Source organism: Mobula hypostoma, chromosome 8 (assembly GCF_963921235.1).
Source record: "Mobula hypostoma chromosome 8, sMobHyp1.1, whole genome shotgun sequence".
NCBI classification, from domain to species: domain Eukaryota; kingdom Metazoa; phylum Chordata; class Chondrichthyes; order Myliobatiformes; family Myliobatidae; genus Mobula; species Mobula hypostoma.
Window position 1 is genome coordinate 131,319,995 of NC_086104.1, and position 12,195 is coordinate 131,332,189.

The following is a 12,195-nucleotide window of genomic DNA, read 5'->3' on the forward strand; positions in this document are numbered from 1 at the left end:
ACCCTTTAATTAAGGAACATGGTACTTGGCAAAGAGAAATGAAGGCTCACTAGATTAATACATTTGGATTTGTTTCATGAGGAATGCATGGTTTGAAGTTATAAATTGTGGGGTCACAGAGGTATGTGGGTGAAACATTAAAGATTAAAGGCAGGTGGTTTTCTCATCGGATATTCAATATTAAATTTTGTTACTGTCCAGAATGGGATTATCTACTGAGCATCAACAGATATCTGATATCTGATATAAGATATCTAATTAAAGATCAGATTGACCTTGCAATTACTTCAAGCCCAGGATGACTTTATTTTTGATTATTTCTGCTTATTAAACAGAGCTTTTGATTTGAGATTATTGAAAAATATCAATTCACACATTTTCATGACAAGATCACATGAGATTTAATAAAGCAACAGGTTTAGCAGATGCGGGGTGGGGAAAGGGGTGAAAAAGCATGGTGGATGGGGTTGGAGGGGTGTGGTGGTGGTGGTTAAGAAATTCAAGCACATATGGTTCCAGAGATAAACTGTTTTTTATTACCTTTCCCACATTTCTTTACTGTAGTTGACGGTGAGGGAGGAATCATAGGTTTTTTCAACAACTCAGTCGAACGATTTGACTCGCTCAGTAGGTAGTGCGACTTATATGTATATGAACTGATAAGGGTTTCAGATTGGTCTTGGTTAATTACCCCTACACAAAACAGATAAAAAACATGAGCTGCAATGAAAATACCCATGATTCCCCCCCTGAAAAAAATCTGAAAAATATTAATTTAGTCTTGAAGTTTTTTTTTCAAAAAAAAGAGGGAGGTTTTTTTTAAAGAAAGAATTTAATTAATACATGTTCTGTTTAAAGTTAATGTATTAGTTTATCCTCAGAACTAAAGAAAATTGCCTTACCTCTGGCACAGATAAAGCACCAGCTTACATTTACTTGGAGAGATGCCCGATTGTTTTTCTTCAGACTGGAATGGTTGTTGCAAATGATGCTATGGGATGAAAGGACCAGGCTGCCGGCTGCAATACAGCTCTCCCCCATGTGGTAAGCCACAGGACATCGTAAGCAGCGCATCATGCGACCTGATTTCAGATGCATCAAAATAAATCAATTGATCTTCAAAGACTTTTTAAATGTATCAAGAAAAATTATATTTCCAAATACATAGCCCCACGTCATGCTTATTAGAAAAATTCAATTTGAAACAGTTTTTCCAAAAATGCTCACTAACACCTAATGCTAAATGTCAATTTCTTCAATGATTTCCTAAGTTCACCCAGAGGAACCCATGTAATTCTACATTTTATTGGACTATTTGCTTTTTGGCTCCTGCCTTTGATTTGCTTAGATAAGGAAAAGTATCAAATAGGACTGAAGTATGAGGGAAACATGAAATTACGAGGGAATGGTAATTACGAGGCAGAAGTAATAATGATTACAGGTCACTGCAGAGAGTAAACAACAGGGAGAGTAAACGTTCTGATGAAGGGTCTTGGCTCAAAATGTTAACTGTTCATTTCCTTCCACTGATGCTGCCTGACTGAAGGTTCATTTTATTGTCAAAAGTACAATACAACTCTGACATTTGTCTACCCCAGATAGCCATTAAATACAAAAAGACCACGAGTGTTGATGAAAGAGAAAACATCAACTCTCCCTAACCAGCACAAAAAAAAGAAAAAATACAATACGCGCAGACCCTAAAATACAGCCCCCATCTCTGGCCCGCAGCAAAAAACAGCCACAATAACAATCAACAACCCCCTACACGTAACAATCCCCGATCCCCCCCCCATTCGCAGGAAAGAACAGCAACAGTAGTACCAAACCCCCAACAACACCCCACCAGCATTTTGTCTACATTGAGATTTCCAGAATCTCGCGTCCATAACAGGGGTGAGTGTTCCATTTCCTCTCTAATCACTTTACAATTCTCTCCTCTACTCAAAAAGAATTGCCCTGCATATTTTGACTGACTTCTCCCTACAATCAGTTGAGGTGAAACACTATCTAACTCAATGCAGAGTGTAGCAAATGTCATAAGCATAGACCCACTATAATGGATGCCAGTGTATATACAGAGGCTCAGCATATTAAAATACTGCAGAAATATTGGCTGATACATCAGCGACATTTAATATACTCTTAGACAGGCATGTGAATGAAGAAAAATGCAAGGTTATGAACAATGTAGGAGCGAAGGGTTAGATTGAACATGGAGTATATTAAAAGATTGGCATGACATTAGAAGAATGAGGGGAGACCTCATAGAAACATTTCGAATGTTAAAAGGCATGGACAGAGTGGATGTGGCAAAGTTGTTTCCCATGATGGGGGAGTCTAGTACGAGAGGGCATGACTTCAGGATTGAAGGGCGCCCTTTCAGAACAGAAATGCGAAAAAAATTTTTTAGTCAGGGGGTGGTGAATCTATGGAATTTGTTGCCACGGGCAGCAGTGGAGGCCAAGTCATTGGGTGTATTTAAGGCAGAGATTGATAGGTATCTGAGTAGCCAGGGCATCAAAGGTTATGGTGAGAAGGCGGGGCAGTGGGACTAAATAGGATAAAATGGATCAGCTCATGATAAAATGGCGGAGCAGACTCGATGGGCCGAATGGCCTCCTTCTGCTCCTTTGTCTTATGGTCTTATGGACATTGTGGGCTGAAGGGCATGTACTGTTCTATGTTCGATAACACAGATTGGAAGTATCATAACAAAGCCATGCTTCCCAAGTTGAGGGAAGCCTATCTCTCCTTAGAGCAAGCAGTTACAGCAGACCGCCACAATCTTTAACATTCACTCTATTTCATGATACAAATTCATGCTTTCCAACAATAACAATAAAATCATTAAGCTTCTTGCCAATAATGTACTGCTGCTCTGAATGAAATGCAACAGTCAGAACGTTAGTCGGCTGACAGCTCTAACCACTGATGTCACAGTACTAAGTTGAACTAATACTTAAGCAAAAGAGATGAAGCAGAAAAATAAAACTACAGTTGAATAAGTCAGGTGGATCTTTCACCAGACAAATTCAGATCCCAAACAACTTCCAACAGTATTTTAAAATTACAGTTGTAATTTGATCCTTGAATTGGCATGAGAGATCAAGAATAATGGGTGATATTGAAAGTGAAGAGGCACAGGATGACATTAATCAGTTGAAAAACTGTGCAGAGCACTGGTAAATAGAATTTAATCCAGGCAAGCACAAGCACTTTCGGAGGACTAATAGGGGCAGGACATAAACAACGTGCCCTTGGATTAGAATAAATGAACAATCGGCATGGACCTGGTAGGAAAAAAGGCTCATTTCTGGGCTTTTTGGCTCAAAAATTCCTCTCAGATTGTTACAAGATGAAATCACCTTGATTTTCTCACCTTTGGTTGCTTTAGCTATTTCACAGTTATCTGCCAAGCATGCCAAACAGCAGTGGAGGGGGCATCGGAATCCTTTTCCTTCAAACATGGCCGAAGAATAGCCCCGCAAACAGGATTCATGATAAAATCTTCCACACGAATTCACTGAACACCTTTTTACAACCTTTCCAGATAACTTGCAAGAAAAGCATGTGTGATTCCCTGTATGAAGATCAGTGTACAAGTAGAGAAATATATCATTCACTACAGGCTGATTGACTTCCAATGTCTTAATGCCGCAACATTCATTTTGAAAACAAGTGAAACTCAAGCTGGTGATGATATTGGAGACTGCTGGGTGGTCATGTTACAGATATCTAGTTTCATTCTGACTGAGCTCTGGGTGGAGTAAATAACAATAGTGAGGCGCCATGAAGAAGTTATTCATTAAACCAATATATGATCATTCCTCACGACCAACACAGGAGCATAGTGGTTAGCACAATCACTTTACAGCGTCAGTGATCACCAATTAGGGTTCAATTCCCACCACCTTCTGCAAGGAGGTGTACGTTCGCCCCATGACAATGCTTTTCCTCCCACATTCAAGGTAAGTCATGGGCATGTTCTACCTATCTCAGAGCACTATTGACACAAACTTCAATGTATATTTTGATTTATAAGGGACCAAAAAAACCACTCATTTTTATCTTCCTTTTATCAGTGAAACAATGACCATATTATCATTAGTGATAACTGCACTTCAACCATCACCAGGAAAATGAACCAGGGTTAAAATGAAATTACTTAAAGTTGCAAATTTTAATGAAGAACAGGAAAATAATGAATAAAATCACATTCCCCATTACCTGTAGTACATTCCATACATGTAAACTTCCCGTTGGGTAGCTCTGCTAGCCCAAGGCACTCTAAATGAAAGACTCGACAGCACTCGCCTTCACAGGGCACCAGAGACTCGCCGGGTTTCTCACAGATCTGAGACAGCAGATGGTCACAAAACAATCATTAAATCCAGTTTCCTGAATTATCAAAGTTCATCATAAATAAAATTTAAGACATTTATAAACAAGACAAAATCTGCAGACGCTGCAAATCCAAGCGCCACACACAAAATGCTGGAGGAACTCAGCACGCCAGGCAATATCTATAGAAAAGAGTACAGTTGATGTTTTGGGCCAAGACCCTTCATCAGGACTGGAGAAAAATTATGGAAAGTCAGTAAAAAGGTGTGGGGAGGGAAGGAAGTAGGTGATAGGTGAAACGGGGGGGCAGGAGTGAAGTGAAGCGCTGGGAAGTCGACTGGTGAAAGAGATAAAGGGCTGGAGAAAGGAGAAATCTGACAAGAGAGGATAGAAGGCCATGGAAGAAAGGGAAGGGGGAGGAACACCTGAAGGGGGTGATGGGCAGGTAAGGAGATAAGGTGAGAGAGGGAAATGAGAAAGGGGTATCATGAGGGCCATTATTGGAAGTTTGAGAAAATGATGTTGGAGGCTACCCAGACAGAATACAAGGTGTTGCTCCTCCAACCTGAGTGTAGCCTCATCTCCGTAAAAATGAAGGCCATGGATTGACATGTCAGAATGGGAATGGGAAGTGGAATCAAAACAGGTGGCCACTGGGAGATTCTGCTTTTTCTTGTAAATGTAGCATAGCTGCTCGGCAAAGCGATCTACGACATTTATAGATGGCAATTCCCCTACCCTCTATGGAACAAAAGGGGTCCAGATCTTGCCATATTCTACAGTCATAGAAAAGTAAAGTTCAGAAACATGCCCTTCCACCCACCTAGTCCATGCCAAGCAATTTAAGCTGTCTATTCCCATCAACCTGTATTGGGACCATAACCCTCCATACCCCCACTATCCATGTACCTATCCAAACTTCTCTTAAATGTTGAAATCCAGCTCGCGTGCATCACTTGCACTGGCAGCTCGTTCCATACCCTCATGACCCTCTGAATGAAGTTTCCCCTCATATTCCCCTTAAACTTTCTATCTTTCACCCTTATGACCTCTGGTTGCAGTCCCACCCAACCTCAGTGGAAAAAGTCTGCTTGCATTTACCCCATCTATACCCCTCATAATTTTGCCTAATTCTATCAAATCTCCTCCCAATCTTCAATGTTCCAAGGAATAAAGATCTAACCTTTTCAATCTTTCCATATAACTCAGGTCCTCCAGACACAGTAACATCCTTGTACATTTTCTCTGTACTCTTTCAACCTTATTTACATCTTTCCTGTAGGTGACCAAAGCCGCACACAACATTCCAAACTAGGCCTCACCAATGTCTTATACAACTTCAACAGAACATCCCACCTTCTGCACTCAATACTTTGATTTATGAAGGCCAATGTGCCAAAAGCTTTCTTTATGGCTCATCACCTGTGATGCCACTTTCAATGAATTACGGACCTGTATTCCCAGATCCTGTGTTGTTCCACACTCCTCAGTGCCCTACCATTCACAGCGCAAGACCTACCGAAGTGCAACACCTTGCACTTGTCTGCATTAAATTCCATCTGCCATTTTTCAGCCCATTTTTCTAGCTGGTGCAGATCCTGCTGTAAGCTATTGTAGGTTTCTTCACTGTCCACTGCACACCCAATCTTGGTATCATCCACAAACGTGATGATCTAGTTAACCACATTATCACCCAGTTCATTGATATAGATGACAAACAATTTTTTAAAGTTTGTTTCCTTAATTGCTTCAGGCCACATGATAGCAAGTGACAAAAGGTTATAATAAGATTATCTTGCAGCCGAGTTGGACTAGCTTAGATAGACACCTCAGTCAGTACGGATGAGTGAGCCAGAGGATCTGTCTCTGCGCTGCACAACTCCAAGACTGCTTACAGGATTCGATCACAACTAAGTAATTCGTGTTGGAATCGGCAGAAAACTAATTTTCACACAAAGGAACTAACAAATTTCACAGAATATACTAGATTTCTGTAACAAAGTTACTGGAATGTGAGGCAATTCCAGTCAATGGGTGTATGCATATTATACATATAATCACATTTCTATTAACCAATCAATAAGGATTATGTATAGGCAATCCAAAAATCATGGCTCAAAAGCCTCATTACCCTCATCTTTCATCCTCACCTGACAGATGTTGTCTTTTTTTGATGATCCTGTACCACGCCTGGATACACATGAATCCATTGATGTTTCATCTGAGACGTCAACGTCAGGAGGAACTACTGGGCTGTCCGCTCTCTTCTCCAAACCAACCTTCAATGTATATACCGAGTGGTTAAAAACCTCACCTAGTCAACACAATACTCGGAAATAGAATGCAGAGTGACCAAAATTGGGGAGGGGAGGACAAATGCTCTAGACCACTAACTATTTATCCCTGCTGGAATCCATTTAGATAAGGACAGGGCAATCCTTGGATGACATGCCAAGTAACTGACACATATTTGAATCCAACCAATGATTAATGGGTGGTGGAATTGTCTATGGGAATGATTAGCTTCCATTCAACTGCACCCCATAAGGAAATGAGAGGAAAATGTACATTGATTGCAGAAGTATCCAGTCAATATCCCTGGATTCTCAAACAGGAACAGGATTTTCCTAAAATTGAAAGCATAGGTGACTATTTAAATCACTCAGTATCACCAGAAAGAAGCCTGATATTATGGTTATGGTAAGCATGGATTCATAAAGGACATCAGTATAGATTCAACACGCACGTACGTACACACACACATACACACACTGAACTAGCTTGTTGGGCCTAGTCCTGTTCACTAGCCTTCCCGCTATGACTCCTGAGACTCGGAAAACAGGCTTCATTGTTATAATGGAAGATGATCCACACCACAACCTCCCCTCACCCTCTTACTCACTGTCAATTTCTAATTCTGCATTCAAACCCCAATATTATATTTGGGCAAATTAACAGAACCAGATCTAGTCAGTACTCCTGCCATGTCGAACCACTGGCTAAATAGAAGTCATTTTCAATATTTCCCTATGTGGGAAATTTAACTACAGTCCACCTTCTGATCTCAACTATCTTTTTCCTTTTAAAATCAAATTGCTGCCCAGACAGATAGAGGTCCTCGGAACAAGGGTCTGAGAAACACTGGGACAGCAAGAACCTCAATGGAGAGAGTGCTGCAGGTCATTCCACTCTGTTGGTATTGACCTCAGTTTATAAGACCATTGCAGACAACAGGGAACCGTTCAGCTGGTGCCAGTTTAGCATGCCATGAGACCCTACAAGGTGGAATCAACATTTTATACATTCATGCTGACATTTCCTTGTCAAGCATGTTTCCGTTTGCAAATTACTCTCAATCAGATAAAATGCTTGCCACAAGGTGGAGTTAAAGCTGATATTTTCAGGAGTGGATGGAGAAGGAAGTTAGTCACTTGTGTTACTGTAACCAATTAATGAAATTAATCTACCTGTTCTTAAACTCGCCCGTGCCAGTTTAACCTCCCAATGTACTCTACAAGGTTAACTGCTGAACATGCTAGATGGAAGTTCACTTCCCAATCAGCAACTACTACATATCAGAGCAGCATGGTAGAGTATAGTTAGCTGAACACTACTACATCGCAAGGGTTCAATTCAGCCATTGAATGTAGGGAGTTTATAGGATCTCATCATGACCGTGTGGGTTTTCTCCCACATCTTAAATTTGTACAGGTGACAGGCAAATTGGTCGCATGGGTGTAATTGGGCGGTGTGAGCTTATTGGGCTGGGAGGGCCTGCTCCCGTGCTGTATCTCTAAGTATAAAAAAACCTCACCCACAGTAAGGGATTGTGAATTAAACAGTGAAAATTCTGTAAACCATAACAGGGAATTCAATGTGAAATTAAGTTTAGAAAGAAAAATTAGGAAATAAATGGGTTAAGAGTGAAAAAAGGCAAAAGATGTTCAAAAAAAAACAGGAATTAATACCAATTAAACCCCAAAGGGATGAGAATCCACAAAAGTAATCAGCAATATTTCCAACTCTATGACAGCATTTAAACACACACACAAACACACAATTTAAAGGGTAATTAGAGTTAAAAATCGCCTTTGTGGGTTTGAATTTGTATACAGAGCAAAACAACAAAATGTCATTTTCACCTCACCAATTGTATAGTGACACAATCGACTGCAACTTCTCAATTTACATATCTACTTGGGCATGAAATTGTTGTGGCAAGTGATTGCATACAAGAGTAAATTTAATCAATATTTTGTTGATAAATTTTTTAGTCAAATATTCAACTTTCCAACTTCAGAATGAAAACATCATCTTTTCAAGGGCACTGATATACACTATCATTTTGATTTTCTTTGTGCCTATTATGTATGATCAGTGCTCAATTATAACTCACAAGGGAACTATTTTTGTCAGACAATGCTTCCCCCACATATTCACTAAACAAGTTTTGGGTTTGCTGGTTCCAATCCTAAAACCCATGAACCATTCTCTCATATCCGACTGTCAGCACCTCATCTATAATATACATATTTACTTGATTAACACACACACGCACCCACGCCAGGAAACAAAAGACACTGTCACAACATTGTTGCATCTTGCCATGCTCCATAACCAAACATTAGCCTAGGTTGAAACAGATTATGGCTCAGCTGAAACCATACTACTTGTGGTAGTGAACCAAGTGGAGTTGGAAAAGCCTAACAATGAAGGTCTCCTTTTTTAAAAAATATTTTTCATGAAATGTCAGTTGATGGGTTTAATCTGAACATACATCTTGGTATTTTATCCACTGCTGTAGCCTTTGTTGACTTCATGGAAGGGTTGGGGCCAGGTGGAACAGTGTCTTTTGCGTTGCATTTATCCAACTGATCAATAATCTTGGTCAAGGGTAAATTGCATTTAGAAAATGGCCAAGAACCAGGGTTTGTCATTCCTGGAACACCTGAGGCCACGTGATGAGCTGATAGATGTCTAGAAAATTATGAGCGGGCTAAATTGAGTAGACAGTTAAAACCTTTTACCACTGGCATCTAAGACGCGAGAGCACAAGTTGAAAGCAAATGGTAGGAAGTTTAGAGGGCATCTGAGGAGCCCGGAACACACTGCCTGTAAACATTTACATAAGTACTGTATTTGAATTGCCAAGATACAGCAGGTAACAAACCCAACTTAGGGTAAAACGGAATTAGTGTATATAGGTACAATGGGACAAGACCAGTTGTAGGACCAGTTGTGTACAACTCTGATTCTGTTTCAAACTCACCGTGAAGCAATCAGAACACCCAGACATTATGCTACTCAGATTAATGTTTTTATTACTGCATATAAGCCTCCTAAAAAATGCTGGGAGGATGATGACTCATTCCTACCTGGCTAACCCTCATTCCCTAAACAGACTACCAAATACCTTGTCACAGTAATGCAGATGGAAAATTTGCCAACACTCAGTGCTGAAGACCGGGGTTCAATCTATATGGAGATAACCTATTCTCCAAGTTCTCGTGGATTCCCTGGGCGCTCTGGTTTCTTCCTACATACCAAAGTGTTTTGCTTAGTAAGTTCAAAGTTCATTTATGTATACAGTATACAACCTTGAGATTCGTCTTCTTGCAGACAACCACAAAACAAAGAAACACAATAGAAACCCCCCCCCCCACAAAGACCAAACACCCAATATGTGGGACGAAAAGGACAAATTGTGTGAACAATAAAAAGTAAACAAATAACACAGAGAACATTAACTGCAGAGTCCCAAAAGCGAGTCCACAGGTATGGAGCCACTGAGGTGAGTGAAGCCGGTCCAGGAGCCCAGTGGCTGCAGGGCAACAACTGCTCCCAAACCTGGCGGCAAGGGATTCAAGACTCCTGCACTTCCTGCCTGATGACAGCAGCGAGAAGAAAGGGAGACCAGTCAAATGACGCTGAACCCCTGTCCATTTTCCGCTCTCGTCCTCAACAATTTCAATCTTGCTTGATATTTTAATTGCCTTGGAGTAATGGAGCCAACCAAAGGTTCGTGCTCTGACACAAGGAATCTATGCAGCCACTCCAAGCAATGGCCACTGAAGACTCTGCTCTCATCCACACTGAATCCCCCAAGGAGATCGCAAAGATCGCTCAGTCAGCTCAAAAATTACAGGCTACAATTCGATCGCAGTTCAGAAGCAGAGTAGTTAGTTGTTTAGTGAGCTGCCAGCAACATGTCACCAGTGGTCACTAGCACCATCTTGCTCTTGAAGGTTAATTAGTCACTACAAGTTGTTCATGTAGGTAGAGTGATAGAATCTTGGGAGGGGTGACAAAATGCAAGGAAAATTTTTTTTTAAATGTAATTAATATATGATTCCTATAAATGGGTGGTTGATTGTTAAAGTAGAGGGTGAGCTGAAGTTTCCATATTGTGTCTTTCTATGACAAATCACACTTCATTAAACAATAACTTGAACATTGCCCCTATTCCTCTTCAATTCACATCCCTACCTCACTTAGTGGTCCTCTGGAATCAGAATCATTAATCTCTCTGTACCCTGGACTTGCCATCTCCATGTCCGTGGAAGCCCGACTACGCTTTTTGAGTGGCTTACAGGAATCAGAAAGCTCACTGGCACCTAAGGGCAAGAAAAAAAAGACCATAAGACATTGTAGGCCATTCAGCCCCTCGGGTCTGCTCTGCATTCCATCCCTCTCAACCCCATTCTCTTGCTTTCTCCCTGTAACCTTTGATGCCCTTAGTAATTAAGAATCTATCAACCACCACTTTAATATACCCACAGGTATCAGTGGCAATGAATTCCACAGATTCACTGCCCTCTGGTAAAGAAATCCCTCCTCATCTCTATTCTAAAGGGACATCCCTCTATTCTGAGGCTGTGCCCTCTGGTCCCAGACTTCCCCACTATATGAAATATCCTCTTGACATCCACTCAATTAAGGCCTTTCAATAGGTTTTAATGAGATCCATCCACGCCCCCCCCCCCCCGCCAGTTCTTCTCAGCTCCAGAGTGTACAGGCACAGAGTCATTAAGTACTCCTCAATGCCATGCGGCAGCTGGTTACCGTTTTGTTTTGCATCTATTTCAACAAAACTGTAACTAAAAGTAGAATAAATCCAGTCAGATCCGCAGTTGGAAGTTGCATTCTAAACTACAATACAATCATTTAGCTTCAAACATTTTCACTGTAGAATGTGAGATCATCAGTGCTTACCTGGCAGAGCTGAACTTAATATTGTTCCATGTGCATGGGGTACCGACGAACCTCTCTGTGAACATATAGTCTCTGCTGTTGCTGGAATGGTTTCCATCTGTCAATCAGAACACAAGCAAATAGTGAATCCATAAATGTCCAACATTATCTTTATATGACAATCAATACCTTGTACATATAATGATATTGTATACCAGGCACTTTTCATTGAAAGCTTTTGAAAAGTACTTTTAATTTGCATTGCTCTTGACACTTTACAGTTAAGAGTACCAGTGAGTGATAAGGGAGGGGAACGTCGACTCAGACCATGAGAGGCCTGCGTCAGGCATGTGAGTGATAAAGTACTAGCTTTACACTAAAAACTGAAAATCTTAACGAAGTTTACAATTTTCTGTAATAATGTCTCCTTTTAACTATAATTTCAGGTCCAAAATAAGGTTTTACTAGATCAAAAATTCAAATATTGACATATTTCACAATAACAGGGTACACTGATTCACTGAATTAGTTTTTAATTTCCTGCCAAGTCTTGAATTTCCTGACCTGACCTCGCCCAAAAGGCAAGACGAAGGCGGTATTTTTGTTCAAATTGGTGACTCAGATTCAAATCTGCTATGACAAAGCTGTGGAGTTTTTCTT

The 12,195-nt window shown here is 40.6% G+C and overlaps 1 protein-coding gene across 5 annotated transcripts in view; it reads right to left on the minus strand.

Annotated features, from left to right (window-relative positions):
- The window catches only part of nsd3 (nuclear receptor binding SET domain protein 3), a 98,748-nt gene that overhangs the window by 34,271 nt on the left and 52,282 nt on the right, over positions 1 to 12,195 (minus strand). For 4 of the 5 annotated variants that reach the window (XM_063056893.1, XM_063056895.1, XM_063056892.1 and 1 more), the window contains exons 8-14: positions 11,557 to 11,653; positions 10,831 to 10,958; positions 6,495 to 6,623; positions 4,231 to 4,357; positions 3,383 to 3,583; positions 903 to 1,082; positions 541 to 693 (exon numbers count right to left, since the gene is read on the minus strand). In XM_063056893.1, the coding sequence (XP_062912963.1) occupies positions 541 to 693; positions 903 to 1,082; positions 3,383 to 3,583; positions 4,231 to 4,357; positions 6,495 to 6,623; positions 10,831 to 10,958; positions 11,557 to 11,653 (1,015 nt within the window). The remainder of the gene's footprint in view (positions 1 to 540; positions 694 to 902; positions 1,083 to 3,382; positions 3,584 to 4,230; positions 4,358 to 6,494; positions 6,624 to 10,830; positions 10,959 to 11,556; positions 11,654 to 12,195) is intronic. The other variant, XM_063056897.1, reaches the window with a different exon arrangement.